The sequence below is a fragment of the Diabrotica undecimpunctata genome, chromosome 7 (assembly GCF_040954645.1).
Source record: "Diabrotica undecimpunctata isolate CICGRU chromosome 7, icDiaUnde3, whole genome shotgun sequence".
In the NCBI taxonomy this organism is placed as follows: domain Eukaryota; kingdom Metazoa; phylum Arthropoda; class Insecta; order Coleoptera; family Chrysomelidae; genus Diabrotica; species Diabrotica undecimpunctata.
This window is the reverse complement of record NC_092809.1, coordinates 53,894,732-53,912,592: the sequence shown is the minus strand read 5'-3', so window position 1 is coordinate 53,912,592 and position 17,861 is coordinate 53,894,732. Positions and strand designations below refer to the sequence as shown.

Genomic DNA, 17,861 nt, shown 5'->3' with positions numbered 1-17,861 from the left:
ACATAAAATGGCCTATTTTTTGTCGGACAATTCATTCATTAAGTTGTACTGTTCATATAAACACTAAAAATCATAAAAAAAAACATTATTAATAAAGCCTGCGAAACCAGGCTTCACCAGGAAATGTATAAGAAGATATATACATAGTTTAGAATGTGAAAACTAAAATAAATTCTACTAAAACATGACATAGTTTTTCTTTATCGATTGTAATGTTTTTCTTTTAAAATAGTTTATGTCACTGAACCTCTAAAAGTCATAGGAACAAGATGAATTTGGCAGAGAATATTAATTGAGAAAATCCAAAAAAATGCAACAAACTTTGCCACTCATAACCCCGGGTTTTCCTCTAAGCACCTTAACATCCTCCAACCCTCCTAATGATAAACATAGATTTACCAATTTAGACTAATTTTTAAAACTTATAGCATGAAGTTTGCATTTTGAGTTTTTGCAACAAATATAAGGCATTTAAATTACGCCTAAAAAACGATGAATTTTAATTTTCACATAACAAACTATCTAATATGTTTAAAACTGCTAGTTTTCGATTGCATTAGTCAGTTTTACAACCTTACAACTTCAGCTGCAAACTCCACTTAATACCATCTTCGTGAAAGCGTTTTCTGTGACTTAAGATCGTTTGGAATGTGAAAGTTTAAATTCATCGTTTTTTAGGCATATCTCAACTGATTCACATTTGTTGTTCAAATTCAAAATTTTGTATTCTATAGGTTTTAAAGGTGCTCTAGCAATGAAAATTACATAGCGAACAATCACTAAAAGTGATAAATTTTATTGATCTCATCGTAAATCATAAAAAATGGCAAAAATCTCTGAACATTTATTTATTTAGCAGTTTTATATAATCTGACTCTATTTGCGGCAAAATTCAAAAACTGCAACCAAATCTGCACTCTTTACCTGTAAAACGCATTTTGATCTTTGTCGATAGGACACTCTGATCAAAAGATATCGATAAAAAATATATTAAAATTGATTTCACGCGCATAACTGACATTCTAAATCGCCGGTCGTTTTAAGCGTTGTTTCTAAGAGAACGGTTCATTCTACGTAAAAAATACTTATATAAATTTTTGTTCAAAATTACATTAGATATTTGTTTGAAACATTTTTTCTGCGGCATATAGATTTTTGGTAAATCGATTTTTTCCGTTTTCTCCTCCCTAAGAGGGGGTGTTAAGGGATAAGCCGAGATAGCGGCGAAAAAGTTTGTTACATCGTTTTTTGAGTCACAAAATTAACATTCGTAACAAAATTCAGCTTATTTTTAGAGACTCGTTTTTGGAGATCAAATCACGACGGGATTAACATTAGTGCAATATTTGTATCAGCTATATAATATGTTGGTTACATCTATTTTTAATTACCTACACCTTTATTTTTTTGCTAGAAAACTATTTGTTTTTACTACCTATAAGAATTATTACTTTTATTATAAAATTTAATTAAACAACATACGTCTACTAACCTGCGTAGACAGCTCCTCCCAGAAATGCTCTCTCTGTTGGCGGAACCCAAAGAGCTAATAGATGTTGTACTAAAGGAAACACGAATCCTTGGGTGGTACCCTGCAACACTCTTATCGCTATAACACCTTTATCTCCTACATGGGTAGCTATAACAGGTGTAAGAAGACCTAAAAAGGACGATATTCCCAGAGACGTTGCTGCTAATACTTTTACGTTAAACTGTCGAACTAGAAATCCGGAACATATTTGTAAAGGAACATATCCAATGAAAAATGAAGAGAGAATTACGTTTTTGTTGGTCCAGTTAAAAGTCTACAATAAAAAAGACATTTAACATTTTTTAACTAAGTATTAGATTGTTAATTGTTTTGATTTTTTGTTTAAATCTAATTTTTATTTTTTTTTATTTATCGTGTGGCACTTGACACATTTACATTTTATCAGGCAGACTCTATTCTAAATAATTTTAAGTAGACAACGTTTCTAATTGAAGACATCTTCTAGAAAAAAAACTTATACTACTAAATATAAACTTAATAAAAAATTGAAATACCCATATAATTTTTATTTATATTGAATTCACTTTTAGAATAATAGGTATTGTTTTTAAGGTATCAAATACAATAGATAATTTTATATACCTTTAGATCAGATCAGATCAGATCAAAGAACTGAAAAACACGCATTCAATATTTTATAAAAATCTATCTAATGATACTATACATAACTTCCCAGCCCCTCTCACTTGATCGGGGAGGGAAACAAATTTAAGATCTTAAATAGAAACCCCCAGTTTTTAAAGCAGATTTGGATTTTTCAAAAAAAAATAAGTAACTTTTATTAGGAACATTTTTTCGAATTGTTGATAGATGACGGTATAATCGGAAAGAAACGATTTATCCTAAAATCTTAGGAAAATTATGAAACCGGTTTAATATCTCGAGAAATACACTTCTAAATGAAAAACCGAAAAAACAAATCACTTTGTCATACCACCCTTGTAGTGACAAGCTGGAATCTCTTGGGCATAAATTGAGTAAGGTTCAAGAAATATTTTTCTTCCATGCTCATCGACAACCTCTTTAACTATTCTTTCAGGTGATTTATGTTGCTAGCCCGACACTCGAACCTTATTTTTTATCATATTACAGGCGTTCTCGATGGGATTATGGTCGGGCCAGTTACCTGGTCATGCCAATACGTTGATATTGTGATAATTCAAGAACTTTGACATTCTCTTCCTTGTGATCAGGCGCCATCGTGTATAAAGAAGTCACATTCGTCAATTTCACACAAGTTCAATAAATGTTGTTCTAGAAAAGTCACATAGTTGCTTGCCCTCATTGTAACATTCTTTTGCAAGAAATACAACCCTGCCCTTCCTTTATTTCCAGTAAACGCACCTCATACCATTACAATTTCAGGATGTTTGACGGTTTTAACTGAGAACTTTGGATCGTACCTTGAAGCTGTGTGTGGACGACGAACAAATTTGGAGCTTCCTCTTACTAACATGAACGTAGTTTTGTCGCTGAACATGACTTTTTTTTCATTTTACAAAAATCTAATCTTCTTCTTCATTGCTTTTGCAGCACGTCGACTTGGTAATGCTAGATCTTTCTAAATCCGGTGAAGAATCGTTCTTTTTGAAACGTTCTGAAGTAGATCAGGATGTTTTTTTTGAGTTCTGTGGCAGTTATGAAAGGGTTTAACATTACTTCGCATCTAATGATAGTGTCAGTCCTAGATGATGTTTTTTAGGAGCTCCAGAACCACGTTTTCTTTCCGGAACAACGTCTTTGAAAGTAACGACGCACCCACCGTTTCAATTGATAAATTGCCTCTTTTGTAATACCAATATCACGTGCTACGTTAATTACAGAGTTCCCTTTCTTCAATAACATTACAGCACGAACTTACTCCTGTTGTGTGAGTTTCCTTTGATCCATATTTTTCACTTTAATTTGGAATTGAACGATCCCAAACAATATGTAAGAAGTTTAACACTGGCTAGTCGCACAAAGCCAACTGTGTACAGTCCAAACACGCTGAATAAACTAAAGAAACTAAGCGGAAGCGGCCAGTAAACTACAGACAGCCGTGCAGATAGACGCCGTCCCAACGTTATTCCCTCTCCCGTTAAATGCTAAACCAGTACATACAGAACGTATGCAATTTTTCTTCGAACTTAGTGATTTACTTGGCAATGTAAAGATTTTTTTGCTGGCACTGTATGCAAGGCAAGATGACATGCAGGCATGACGTTCATGATAACGCAAGAACTGAAATAAAGCGATGGTTTGGCTCCAATGCTTTTTAATCTTATTGCTAAATATGTAATAAGACGATTGACGGTAAGCAGCAATAATATAATATACTTACAAACAAATTTATCCAACTGGCAGGATACGTAAATGATATCAACATAATAAGCAGAATAAAAGATACCGCGAAAGAAACTTACGTTGAATTGAAACAAAGTGGAGAAGATATAGAACTAGCAATAAATACAAAGTAGACAAAATTACTCATACAAACAAAATTAAAATGACAAGCACAAAAACAACACTCTATTTATAATATAAAACACGTAAACAGATTCACGTACTTATAGATCGTCGCGTCGCATCGGGTCCCATGAAGAACATCGTCGCAGCAGATGCGATTTCTAGAAAACCCCACAGTTTTAACACATTGTACTGTCCTTGATTTTATCTTTTAATACTCTAAAAGGCCTAAGGGATAAAATCGTGGCCGAACTTGTATTAAAATTCGATAGTCTATTAGAAATAGACCTTGTCGCAGATAATGAAGTAGAACGAACCTAAAATAAATAGAAGGCTTATGGTGGCCAATAAAGTCATAACACAGAAATCTGCCAATGCGTTAGACGTATTTGATATAAAAATATTAAGAATACTGGGCTAACTAAATGAAAATAGCAACTAGCGAATTAGATATAATAAAGACTAACAATACATAACACATAAAAAGACTTGGAAGGCAAAAAAAAGGATGGGAACTTACTGAAGTAAGCGAAGGCCCTACTTGGACCTTATTGCTAATAGCAATAAAGTTCAAATTGACTCTACATTTAGTTAGAAAATATTTGTATGGAAAAAAGAAAAAGGCTGTTTAAGGGTTTTTCCGGAAATTATTTGAATTTTTCTCGCCGTAAAAACCATCCTTAAACTTCAAGGAACATTTTAAAAAAAGAATTGTTAAGATTGGTCCATGCGTTGTTAAGTTATTCGCTTACCAACACATTTTGCGAATAATAATTTTTATAATATATGATATAAATATCTTAAAGATATGAAAATTTTTATCGAGAAAGAGCTTTGAAATAAAAAGGTAACGGTTTAAAGATTATCATCATAAATTTGACCGGTCATTATCTCAGGAACCACTGCTCATAATTCATCTTTTGTTCTTATGCTGCTCTATAATAAATGTCTTGCCGAGACTTTTCCAAAGCTATTTCCTAAATTTAATTTATGCTAATAGTTACCGAGATATTCTATTTATTTATAAGTAAAAAAAAATGTTTATAATTTTAAAATATTCCTGATGCCGTCTCCATAAAGTACGTTAGATAGCTTATGTGCGTTTGGTCTAGCTTTTGTTGTCCAAGATTTTTTAAAAATTCAACTTTTTAAAAAAAATTTGATTGCAAAATAATTATGAGAAATGATTTTAATGAAATTTATTAAATCATTTAATTATAAAGATTTTCTAGAAAATTATAAAGGACCTAAATGGAATCTAAGTGGTTAAATTTTTGTATTTATTGCTATTTTGCAGCAAAAACAATAAACTAAAACATTTTTAATCAACCGTATCTTATAAAAAATTTAATTATCGCTATTTTATTTTTGTACGACTTTGCTCCAAAATGAATTGTTTTAAAGTTATAAGCAAGAAAAGTGGAAAACAATTGATGTTTTTAGTAATTTTTAAATTTTAAATAAATTTTTTTGGTCATGTTCCCGATCTATTTGAGAGCCAGAATGAGTCTGTTACTAAAACTTTTCAGAAACGACAGAGTCGTTTTTTCACAGATCCGCTATGCTAAAGTGCAGAGATTACATAACTGCGATTTTTGTATAAAGCTTACACATACAACAACTAGATAACTGTGAGTTTTTCGACTTTTCTTCAAATATTCTCATTCTTGGAAAATATCTACGTTTATTATTAAACTTTACATATGGTCAGTGGAGAAGAAAAGAATGTTAAAAACTAAATAAGACTCAAATATTATATTAATTTTAGGCTAAAGAAGAATTCAAACTTTGCAAAAACCTTTGAAATCGTTTTTCCCAAAAGGTTTATATTTGAGATACCTAGTTGTAGTATTAAGGTCACGTTATGGTATTTGTACATTAAGTTTTTTATTTCAATAATTGAAGAGCTCGGGGCAATAAGGGACCTAAGCCCAGTGGCGGCTGGTGTGGTAAAATTTTGGGTAGGCCAAGCCACCAAATTACATAGCTATGGTCACGGGGTCATGACCCCCCCCCCCAACTAATTTTCATTTTAACTTCTGCGTTGTATCTAATTTTTGCGATTTTTGATTTTTCATCTAGCAAATCGCGAACAGAAAACGCCGTCTTCTGTACATCCTTAACGGACAGCAAATTACTGAACTGTTCCTTGCAACTGGAATGTTTTTTTAAGGAGGTAGACATATTTTTTAAATCAAAGTATCCTTCACAATTCTATACATATTTCTTATTAGAAAATAACAAACACGGCCAACAATATAGTCTGTTTTTCGTAATACTTCCAGACAACCATTTGTAGATATCATACCAAGAACAATTAAAAGTACGCACCTTTTTCCCATCTTTTTGGTCAATTCGCAATGTTGGAGTAGGCCTTTCATTCATAATAATTTTTTTTTCTATCAATTTCAGTTCTTCTAGATAATGACGATTCCAATAGTGAAACAACAATGTCCAAACACTCACTATCAACATTACTATTACTGCAACCTGGTAAAGCGTCATAAAAACTCATTTTTATGTATCAGTTATAAAACAATCTCACATATATAAGCTGCATACAATCAGGCGATATAGAAATCACGCAAATTTGATTTTTTTCTTCGAATTTTACAAAATTTTTAAAATTTATTTGGGCAACCGTGCACTTGTTTGTAATTGTGTTGTTTGTTTAAAAATATGTTACAATTAAAGATTATGTTACATATTTTTTTATCATAATTTAAAAGAAAATTTATATTACAATTCGATAATTACGTTACAAGTGACAACGATGGTCATCGTAGGCCCGATCGTCTGGTGCCTAAACAGCAAGCGTAAACACGACAATATAATTCGTTGTCCGGCAAGCTGCTTAACTTCAAACGCTTTTTGAACGGGGATCTTATGTGAGCTGGGTCGGCCAGTTCCGATAGGGCCTATTAATGATATTTAAAATGCCTGAATACGATTCGATGCTTACTGTGGTAATATAATAACTTAGTTGTTTTAACGGACGGTAATGTATTGAGTGATTTAGTACATTTAAAAGTTATTTACATGCATTAACATAATTTTTAAATATATGTTTTTCAATTTTAAAGCTCTTAAAATTATTGGCTAGGCCCGGCCTATCCTGCCTACCCCCAAAAGCCGCCACTGCCTAAGCCACATTTTTTGAAATTTGACGATTTCATTAAAACGGGCTCTGTAAAATGGTCTTAAGCCACCAGCGAAGTTTTACGACTATTGGGCAATAGATGTCGCCACCAGGCTATATCGACCTTGTTGCCGACTTGAAAAATCATGAAAATTTTTTAAGCAAGAACGTCATAAGCCACAATAAAATCTACATGGCGACACGTGATCGAAGAGTACTGAAAGGAAAACAATTAATTTATATGGAAAAAAACAGTAGTTCAGTTTCGGATTTTGACTCAGACGATTCTGTAAACGATAGAGAATATTCTCCGCATTCAAGTTCCAGTGAAAGTGATGAATCTTCTCCGAAAAAGGTAAGTCAACATTTTAGTGGCTTGAGACCTTCTTGCTGTAGTATATGTTGCTTGTGTCTTAATAAGTTATAATAACAATAAATTTACTTTTTTAGTAAAACGTAGCCATAAATAAACCGTCTTTACTTTTTTTTATTGGTAAAGACCCAGTAAAACTTATATTCTATTTAAATTCGTTTGTAAATAACACGTTGTAAGACCAAAAATGTATTTTATTTAGTAGGTGGCTTAGGCCCTTCTTGACTAAAGTACCTTTATTGTTTTAGAGAAGTCGACAATACCACACTGCAACTGCAGATACTAATCAAAGTTAAGTAAAAGGCAACAGAGGTTCAATTATTTTGACCCCAGAAAAACTTTTACCAAGCCGATGGAGAAAAGTTAACATTGAAGAAAGAAAGAAAGAAAAAGCAAAAAAACGTCGAAACTTGGGACACGACTATATAAATTTGAAAGGTGCAGTAAAAGAAGCAAAGAAGATTGGAGATCCGTGTAAATGTAAAAAAAGTGCAGAGAACTGCTGCAGGGTACCGAATTATCGATATTTAACGGCTTTTGGGATTTAGAGACATACGAAAAGCAGAACACATATTTATTATCCACAATAAAGGTTATAAAGAAAAAGAGAAGTTACAAGAGAAGAACAAAAAGACAAGAGTCAAAACGAAAATTTACCAATTTGTATTTTGTAAAAGTAAACGGAATAGATGTGTAGATATGCAAACAATAGTTTTTATCGGTTTATGGCTACAAAACTCAAGTAAGCGAATTAAACTAATTTCAAAACAAATTTCTGAAGGAAGATCAACACCAAAAAAAGATCAAAGAGGTAAACATCACAATAGACCGAACAAAGTTGCCCCAGAAATGGTACAATCAGTTCACGACCACATTAGAAGTATCCCTAAATATGTTAGCCATTATAGTAGAACCGCTAATCCTAACAGAGTGTATATAAATCATGATGTTAGTATTTTAAGCCTGTATGAGGATTACTACAATGCTTAGTGTAAAGAGCGTAGTATTATTCCAGTTAAAGAGGATCGGTACCGAAGAATTTTTAACTTAGAATACAACATAGGGTTTAAGATGCCCAAAAACGATACGTGTTCAACCTGTGATTTCTAAATGTTATGATAAGTTTTAATATAATAATAAATCTGAGGCCAAAAATCTCCAGGTAAAACTACGGTTACACCAAAGTCGCGCACAGGCAATGCAGCAAGACATTAAGGACGAAATTAAGAAAAATGAAGAAACTCACAACACTGACATAATTTCATTCGACTTACAACAAACCTTACCAACACCTTCATTGACTGTTGGCGTAGCATTTTACCTTAGGAAAGCATAGACCTATAATCTTGACGTACATGATTGTGTATCTGGGCAAGGACATATGTTTATGTGGACAGAGTCAGTTGCAAAAAGAGGAAGTTCCGTAATTGCTACTGTACTCCTAAAGTATATAACCCATAAGCCATCAAGATCTGGAAATCTTGTAGTCTTTACTGACAATTGCGGGGGCCAAAACAAGAATTGGCTTATAATGGCATTATGGCTGCAATTAGTTGGGGAAAAAATTTACAAAACCATAGAACATCGTTTTCTAGTATCTAGGCACACCCATTTGCCTTCAGATAGAGATTTTGCTTTAATAGAAAAACATAAAAAATATGTTAAGCAAGTGTTTTCTCCAGAAGAATGATTTGAAATTGTGAGAAAATCAAACAGAAAAAATCTATTTGCAGTAGTTGAAATGTCACAAGAAGACTTTTATAGTTTAGATGAAATAGTTCTAACAAAAAAAAAAAAACATTTACCACCGAGAAACAATCACTCAACTTTACAGACGTGCGCTGCTTTCGGTTCGATAGCGAACTCCCAAATTCCATTTTCATGAAACATACCCTAAATGGAGCGTTTGATGAAGTAATTGTTGGTAAGAGGGGTGTAAAGTTTGGTGACAACATATTAACAACTAAATCCTTAAAAAAATATATGGAGGATCAATAGTACTTAACAGCAAAAAAATTCAGGATATAAAGAAACTTTTGCCATATATTCCTCCCATAAACCAGCAATGTTATCTCAGTATTTTGAAAACAGTACCAGTAACATTGAACAAGACTACAACCAAGTTGATGAAACAGAGGAAATAGACAGGAATGACGAAACCGATGTGTTTTAATAAAAAAATAATATTGTAGGAATATTCTGGCATTTAGAATTTATATTTGTTTTGCTATTTTCATAAAGGTCATAAGCCACATTTTTTTGTTTAATAAATTGTTTCTTAAAAAATGCAGTTTTCTTTTGTATCCTTTTTTAAAAAAATATATTTAATAATTTATTATGTATGTAAGGAATTAAGGTAAACATTTTAAACTATAAAAATGTGATTTCAGGATTTTGTCAAAAACTTTAAATGTGATTTACTCAAAACTTTTCAAATGAGGCTTAGGTCCCTTATTGCCCCGACCTCTTCAATTGTAGGTAACGACCATCCAAATATTTCAATTATTAGCAATTTAATATAGTTTTTTGTTTATTAAATAAAATCTATCTTTATAATCGAGTAGAATGTTTGGGAGAGAAAAGTGTTAACTTTTATATTCCAGATATAATGTCAAGAAGATTACACCAATAACACTAAAGAAAACAATAATATTTATTTACTTAATTTAAGAGCATAAAAACGATTAAAAACGTACCTGTATATCACTATTGACACTTGCATTTCTATCGGTCATTGCCACAATAGCAACCGCGAGATTATTTCTCGTATAATAAGCGACAAATACCAAGAAGCATATATTTATAATTTGTAAGTGTCGTTTGCCAAATCTTAAATCTAAAAAATAAAAAATATATGTAACTAAGTGCCTAAGATACAAGTTGTAGATAGTACTTAGGAGTTAGTGAAATTTTCCAAAGGATATTGGAGACAGAATATATACAACTTTGGTAATACTGATATATGCACCATTCTTTAGAAAATCATTTAGAAGTAATATATTTATTATACTATACTATACAAAAAGTAGTACATTACGGACTGGTTGCAAGGTTTATAGAAAAGACTGTAGAGAAAACCAAAGTGGCATGGTAATACTAATCAATAAAGACAATACAGATTATGCCTACTTTAGAAGGGCAGGGCGCGCTTGAGTTTGCTTCGGTGATAGTCCAAATAAGGCAACAAGCAACCATGGTCAGATCAGTATATCAACGAATCTAAAGTAAAAAATAAAAATGGAATCTATGAAATAAATAAAAAATTGGATTTTATTTTACAATTACTGAACGAATGAAATGAATATACAATGAATTAAACTGTTGGTTGTACAGTTTCTTGACAGTGCACTAAGAGTAATTTTATTAATAAAATAATTTGTTTCTTTGTGATTGCTTTAAGTAAAGAGACTAAATAATATACAAAATAGCATACAGGGAAAATTAAATTATAGTTCCATAAATATTCATAAAATGAAGAAGCATGTAGTTGTTATCTACCTTCAAAAAATCTCAAAATGTTACAAAACTAACAAATATTCTTTATTTTTCTTTTCAACCACTTACCTCTGGGGCATTTTTCAAAGTGTTCGGATTCAGGTTCAGCAGTATTCGATGCACTGAATGAATAGAGTTTGAATTTGCTAGACACTAATTTACTTTTTGATTTATCCATGGTAGAGTAAGAATAGGTGAATAAATTATTTTTTGTTTAAAACAATCATGCTCACTCACGTTTGTGTTATAAATTATTAAAAAGAGATTATTAACTCATTTGATTATCTAAACCAGAGGCGTGCATAAAGTGCTAAGTTCAAAAATCCAACAGAAGTAATTAGTGTCGCTATAAAATTGGTTAACAATTAACTGCAATGGCCAAAAATAGTAACCATTATAGGGCAGATTTGAGCCTTATGTTTTTTGTACAAAAAATCTTATTTTTTCAAACTTGCTTTTATTTTAACTTATTTTTTTTTTATAACTACTTTTGCATTTTTATAGAAAAAAAAAGAATTTAGAAAATTTTTTGTTTTTTTTTTAAAGTTTGGTTTGGATTCAGCTAAATTAATATAGCTAGGCATTTTCCAGAATTATAGGAAAAATAATCAAAATGTGCAGCTTTTTTATATTAAATGGTTAATTCCAGATATCATTCCTCCTACTTAAAATAAAAAAAATCTATTTAAATTTAGTGACTCAAAATGCTTTTACCTTTTTTTTTTGATGAGGGTGAAAATGTTCTAAACACCATACCATTGCTCGGCGTGTGTTGGATTTAGGGCAGAGGAAAACATCCGAGCCCATTTTCCCCTGTGTAGAATAGGTCTAGTAAACGGGTGCCTTTCTGTTGTCCTGCCTACCAACTAAAACCACCCATTCTTCGTCAAGACACCCCCGTACGTGTTCAGTTAGCGAACGAAACTTAGGTGCCTTGCGCTGTCTGAATTGATAATGAAGATTTGTTGCCGTTTCTTAGCTAGAAGCGGTAAGGAACTAGAAGAAAATATATGTAAAATAGTGACCTGGCCTTGCCGATGGTATTACCTAAGAGCGGCAAGGAACCAGGGGGAAAGTATATGGAACATATAGGTATACAAGGTAACAATAAGGTATAGGAACACTAGGTATTAGATAATACTAGGTAACAATAAATAAGTATAGTAAACAAGTGTATTACATACATATGTACATACATACATACGTACATACACATACACACCTACGTACACACACACAAATACATATATACACACATATACACATATCTATATATTCATACATAATATATAATGATTACCAGTTTTGAATGGATGCGGATTCAAAGTTCTCTCTGCTTTCCATAGCGACACGTATCAAGTTGTCAGAGAATATCTCTCATAGCTGTGTTCACATTATATGTTGTTCCGACGCAAACACCTTACACCTGAAGATACAATGCTCGGCATCGTCTTCTACGTTACATATGACACAATTATCATCGCTGGTTTGTCGTATTTGATACGTGTAAGACCTGAAAGATCCATGTCCGGTCAGGAACTGCATGAAATAAAAATTTACTCGCTTGAACTTACGTTTGTACCACTCTATCACATTGGGTATTAATTTTTTGGTCCATTGTGCCTTGTCTGTCTGTGCCTCCCATTCTGCTTGCCATTCTGTCAGTAATTGTCCTCTAATGACGGCTCTGAACTGAGGAAGGTGGCCGTCTCGAGAGTTATATAGAGCGTCTGCCGTTCTTTCGCTAGGAGGTGAATAAGAAGCGTGCCCGCTATTACCTGTAGGGCCATCGTTGAAGTAGTCCTGTATGCACTTGTTACTTTTAATAGAGGCTTTCGCTGGGCTGTGGTTATTATATCTCTGTACTTTTTGTAATTTAGTACATCTGCCTAAATGGGGGTTCCATAAAGGAGGGTCGACTGTACCACTTGGGCCTCCTATATTTGGCATGATTCTTTGTAGGGCTGCCGTTCTTTCTTTCGCCCTCTGGACTACATTTGTCAGGTATTTTGTGAATCTTAGGCCTGTGTCGATGTATAAATATGCCTAGGTATTTTGCACAGTTTGTAGGCATTATAATAGTACTATCAATTTGAAAAGTCATCTCGGGCCTTAGTCGTGGTCCTTTTAGTATGACCACTTCCGTTTTGCTTCCTGCCAGTTCGAGATCGTTTCTAGCCATCCTGCTGTTGACTTTTCTGCAGCATGTGTTGACTTTATCTTTGATTTTCCAGTTCGTGTCAGTCATGACTAGTATCGCCAGGTCATCTGCGTATGCAATAGCTAGAGTATCTCTACCATAGTCTATTTCTAGTACCCCGTTATATAATATATTTTTTTATATAATAAATGCTTTTACCTAACTTTTCAACAAAACCTATGATTAACGTCTTTATGCTAACTTGATTTTTAAGAATAGAATCTCGATATTTATCGCACTTTGAGCTTTCCTTCTTTTGGTTTTGTGAATATGGACATATTTTGCGCCTTCCCCTTTTAATTCCTCGTTATGACTGTGGATTTGAAACAGAAATTGGTTCTTAAAGTCCGGAAACTTTAACCATTTGGGCCAGAGCGTTTTAAAAATTACAAGAGTGGGCGCGTGGCAGTATTTTATGCCACAAGCAGAAAAACGTATAGATTAAATTAAAAATATGCTTGCATACAAAATGTTTACATAAATTTTCGTCACCTTTGACAATGTGGAGTAAATAATCAAACTACTAGATTTCCATACAATCAGTATTTTGAAAATTTTTGACTCCGGATTGTTTTGAGTGGCTGCTGTATAATTGATTTTACCCCACCTTTCGCTTAATCGCGAAAGTCTACACTATCCTCTCCCTGACATCTAACAATTTATCAGCCAACTCTTATAACTATGTGGCCGTCAAATATTTTGTACAATTTTTATACCTAGAATTTTTTTTGATAATTAATTCTTTATTAAAACTACCTCTAAGATCTTAGACTACCTTTTATTACAAAAAGCTATTTTATTAAATTAAAAGTAATAAAATTTAACACTTGTTACTTCAGCGTCTCACTGATTCCGAAATAAATCATATTCTGACGCGATATGTACGTCGTAAGTAGCCTAATATAGTCATTTGAGAATAGCGGCTGGACAACTGGATGAAACCATTAATACTTAACAGCATCTTGAAATTATTAAAAAATCGTCATACAGGACCGATAGCTCGTTCACCTAAGGGGTAAAGATGGCACTACCAAGTTTTCTCAGTAAACATGTTTGCTGAACAAGTTAAATGGTCCTGAATAAGTTTTTGACCCAAAGTGGTTAGAAATAGGCTTCTTTTCATTACTTGATTTTATTGACCTCCATTATAAAATTATGTCTGCAATGTTCAATATGCGAAACCCTATTACTTGAGGCCATCTACTAGTTTTCTGTCAGTTTTATAGCAGGATAATTTCTTATTCAACACCTTTTGTCCCATTGTAAAAATTTATAATCTCTTTTTTCCATTTTATTGGAATGATGCCTATTTAAAACTAACACCGCACGATTTTTCTTAGGAGCAAAAGATACAAGGTTCCAGCTTCCTGCAAAAGCAAATAGGACAGAATTAAGTGGCCTGATTTTTTGAGGATAAAATTCAGAATGATTTTATTATTTTTCTCTTTTGTTTTTTTTAGAGTCCCAACATATGTAGCGAACCTTGGCATTAAAATAATTGTTATTTTAATGGAGATAAGCCACAATCGAAGTTTAAAAAAGTTTATTGACGTTTAGATTTCCACTTCGGAAATAGTTATCAAAATACAAATAGAAGTGTTTATATTTTGATACGATACGATACGAACGATTTCCAAAGTGGAAATTGCAATGTCAATAAACTTATTTTAAAGTTTAATTGTGGCTTATTCCAATTAAAATAGTAATTATTTTATGGTGTCACAAGAAATTAGCTTTAGAACAATACTTGGCATTGAAAACGTGAAGGGTAAAATTTGACCCAGCCAGAGTACTTAAGGGTTAATATGTTAAAAAAATTCAAATCTAAACCAACCTTTTCGCGATCGAATTCTAATGTTGAATAGTAGCGAATGCATTTTCGTAGTCTAAAAATGATTTTGGACTGTGAAAAAGCAATGTTGGATTTTTAATTAGTATTTTTATAGTTATAAGATGGTAAAGTTTAGTTTAATGCAATATTTACATCTATATTCGAACTTCTTTATGCCGTTTAAGTAATACGATTCTAAAAACTTTGCAAAATAGGCTTTTTTTTTTCCACAATTAACTCTTAGTTTAAGCTGAATATTTTATTTACAAACCATCTCTTCAGATTGGTGAACACCTAATAATCGGAGAAGGCCAAATCAGTAAAAAAGGCTTGATGATAAAGCAATTTGAAGCTTACTTATTAATTTTTGCCACTATAATCAATCAGTCACAGTCTTATCAGATCTCTACAGTTATTGCTTAAAGTAGATTTGGCATCCCACCCCAATGTTCTCTGGGTTCTCGCTTGTTTTAGGTTATTAACACAAAAATGCCTACCTTCTTACTGTGTGTTAAATCTTTCCCTCATCTTCCACAAGTTATTCCATTCTTTTCTACAACTATAATTGGAGTAAATTGACGTAATTCATATGTTATTTTACTACAAATAGATATTGATGCTGTATGTCAATTTATAAAAAAAAATTCAGCATTTTCAGTATAAAAAACATTCTTAATGACCCAATTTTTTTTAAATTCCACAAGTACCGAAACCTAGGTTTCTAACCATCATCATCAACATAATCATTTTCAGCGCATTCCGCCGACTATGGTGCAGCCCACCTTACATAGTCGTTTTTCATTTCTGCCCACGATTATCTACTATTCGATTTTCTCTGCAATGTTGTACTATTTTGTTTCTTTATGTCCCATCTTATATTTGGATGTTTTCTTGGTCTCTTATCCATGAATAGTATAAATATATCTGAGAAGCCATTCTTCTTAGAGTGCCGTCTCCCTACAGACGTTGGCAATCATAATGGCTGTTTTTTTTTTGTAGGGAAGTTATAGAAATTGAACAAAGGCCAAATTGTCTCAATACAGCATACGGTTACCTTTGAAATGGAGACCTCTCATAAAGAAAATATCGTCCGCTTCGCCCAAAAATCAAAATCTTGCTGTCAGAAATGTTTTCGCTAACCCTCGCGTCAATCGTTCGCTAACCACCACGCCAACTTCCACCCAAACTATGTCACTATCGATGGTTTCATAAATCATCCTCTGTTCCCAGTGGCAGTAATGCATTGGTTAGTGATCAGCGGAGAAGTCTCTGAGAGCTCGAGGGACTGAGACCTCGAAAGCCCTGAAGAAGACATCAAAAAAGATGTCGAAAGCCCGGCGCAATGATAATAGACGCGGTTCAACCCGGAAGACGTTAAGTTTAAGTAATAACCGCGGAAAAATCTTTCGTAACGTATATATATATATATATATATATATATATATATATATATATATATATATATATATATATATATATAAATATATATATATATATATATATATATATATATATATATATATACCTTAATAGCAAACTTTATAGGAAAGGGTAAGTTATAGTCAACTTATCACAAGACGATGGCATGCCTATCATTACTACTAGCACTGGAAATATTGTTGTTTTCTGCCAAATTTAAATTTCTTTCATATTCTTCTAACAGTAGAAATATGAATGAACATTATTTATGAATTTAATAATACTACCACTCTCTTTAGAGGTAGATCAATATGTGTCTGGGAGTGGAGCATATGTTATAATTGACGCATTGTCTTGGTAACTTTAACAATAATAGCTATAAGATATCATAACTGCTTTATAGAGCCACTAATGTCGTTTGCTGGTACTATAGCTTACAAATTTGTATTTATCAACGATAATGGCCGTCGTCACGATTATAATTGATAGTTTAGCATGGAATTACAAGGCTGGAATGGCCATCGTGTTCTCCGGACATGAGTTGCATCAAATACGTTAGGGCACAAAATGATCATCATCATCATTCTGGCTTTGCAACCCTGCATGGGTTCTGACCTCCTCAAGAATTTCTCTTCAGTCGTCCCTATTCATCGCCTTTCTCCGCCAAGCACGTATTCCCATATTTCTCATGTCTTCATCGATGTTGTCAAGGAATTTTGCTCTGGGTCTTCCTCTTCTTCTCTTACCAATGGGTCTATCAATGATGAGCGTTTGTCTAGCTATGTCATTTTATTGTTAGCCATGTTAGAAGTACAATATTAGCGAGAGATACTAGTATTATGTTTTTACTTATTAGAGAGAGATCAAAATTATGTTTTCTCCTAGTCTCTCGATTCAAAACCCAAATATTTCCAATCGAATTTAGCACTGTTAAAACAACGTCCTTCATTGCCAGAATACGATAATTATCGTTATAATATACGATAATTTTAACGTTCGCAACGTACAGTGATGGATGTATACCAAAAAATAGTAATGTATATACGATAATTTCAGTTGATGTTACGTTTATCCTCCGTACGATTGTATCTCGAGTATCTCGTGTAGCACTATACAAACATTGAAATGAAAACAAACATATTTCCGACATATTTCCTTAACTTCAACATCTTAACGGAACGTAAGCAACATAAAATTAAAATTTAATAGGTGAATTGGTTAGGTAAGGTTAGATTGGGTTAGATTGGAATGGGAACTTTTTATCTATTTTTGGCAAATATATTGCGGCAAAATTTGTGGAATTAATAAATGTTTTCAAATCAGTAATGTAGTTATCACAAAAATTTACACAGCGAAATAATCACAATGTATAAAGATTTACTTACATGGACCCACAATATGAGA

At 32.6% G+C, this 17,861-nt stretch overlaps 2 protein-coding genes across 2 annotated transcripts in view; both read right to left on the bottom strand.

Annotated features, from left to right (window-relative positions):
* The window catches only part of LOC140446754 (putative inorganic phosphate cotransporter), a 64,952-nt gene extending 53,705 nt beyond the window's left edge, over positions 1–11,247 (bottom strand). Inside the window, exons 1-3 of the mRNA XM_072539346.1 lie at positions 11,077–11,247; positions 10,209–10,348; positions 1,493–1,805 (exon numbers count right to left, since the gene is read on the bottom strand). Coding sequence (XP_072395447.1) covers positions 1,493–1,805; positions 10,209–10,348; positions 11,077–11,185 — 562 coding nt within the window. The 5' untranslated portion in view covers positions 11,186–11,247. The remainder of the gene's footprint in view (positions 1–1,492; positions 1,806–10,208; positions 10,349–11,076) is intronic.
* Positions 11,248–12,396: 1,149 nt separating this feature from the next.
* On the bottom strand, positions 12,397–12,957 carry LOC140446375 (uncharacterized). Its single transcript, XM_072538919.1, has one exon. It carries the CDS (start codon positions 12,955–12,957, stop codon positions 12,397–12,399), a length of 561 nt encoding a protein of 186 aa, XP_072395020.1.
* Positions 12,958–17,861: the final 4,904 nt, after the last annotated feature.

What these genes read in the sequence shown, in the direction of transcription:
- LOC140446375 (XM_072538919.1), bottom strand. Translation starts at nt 12,957, where the DNA reads ATGCCAAATATAGGAGGCCCAAGTGGTACAGTCGACCCTCCTTTATGG.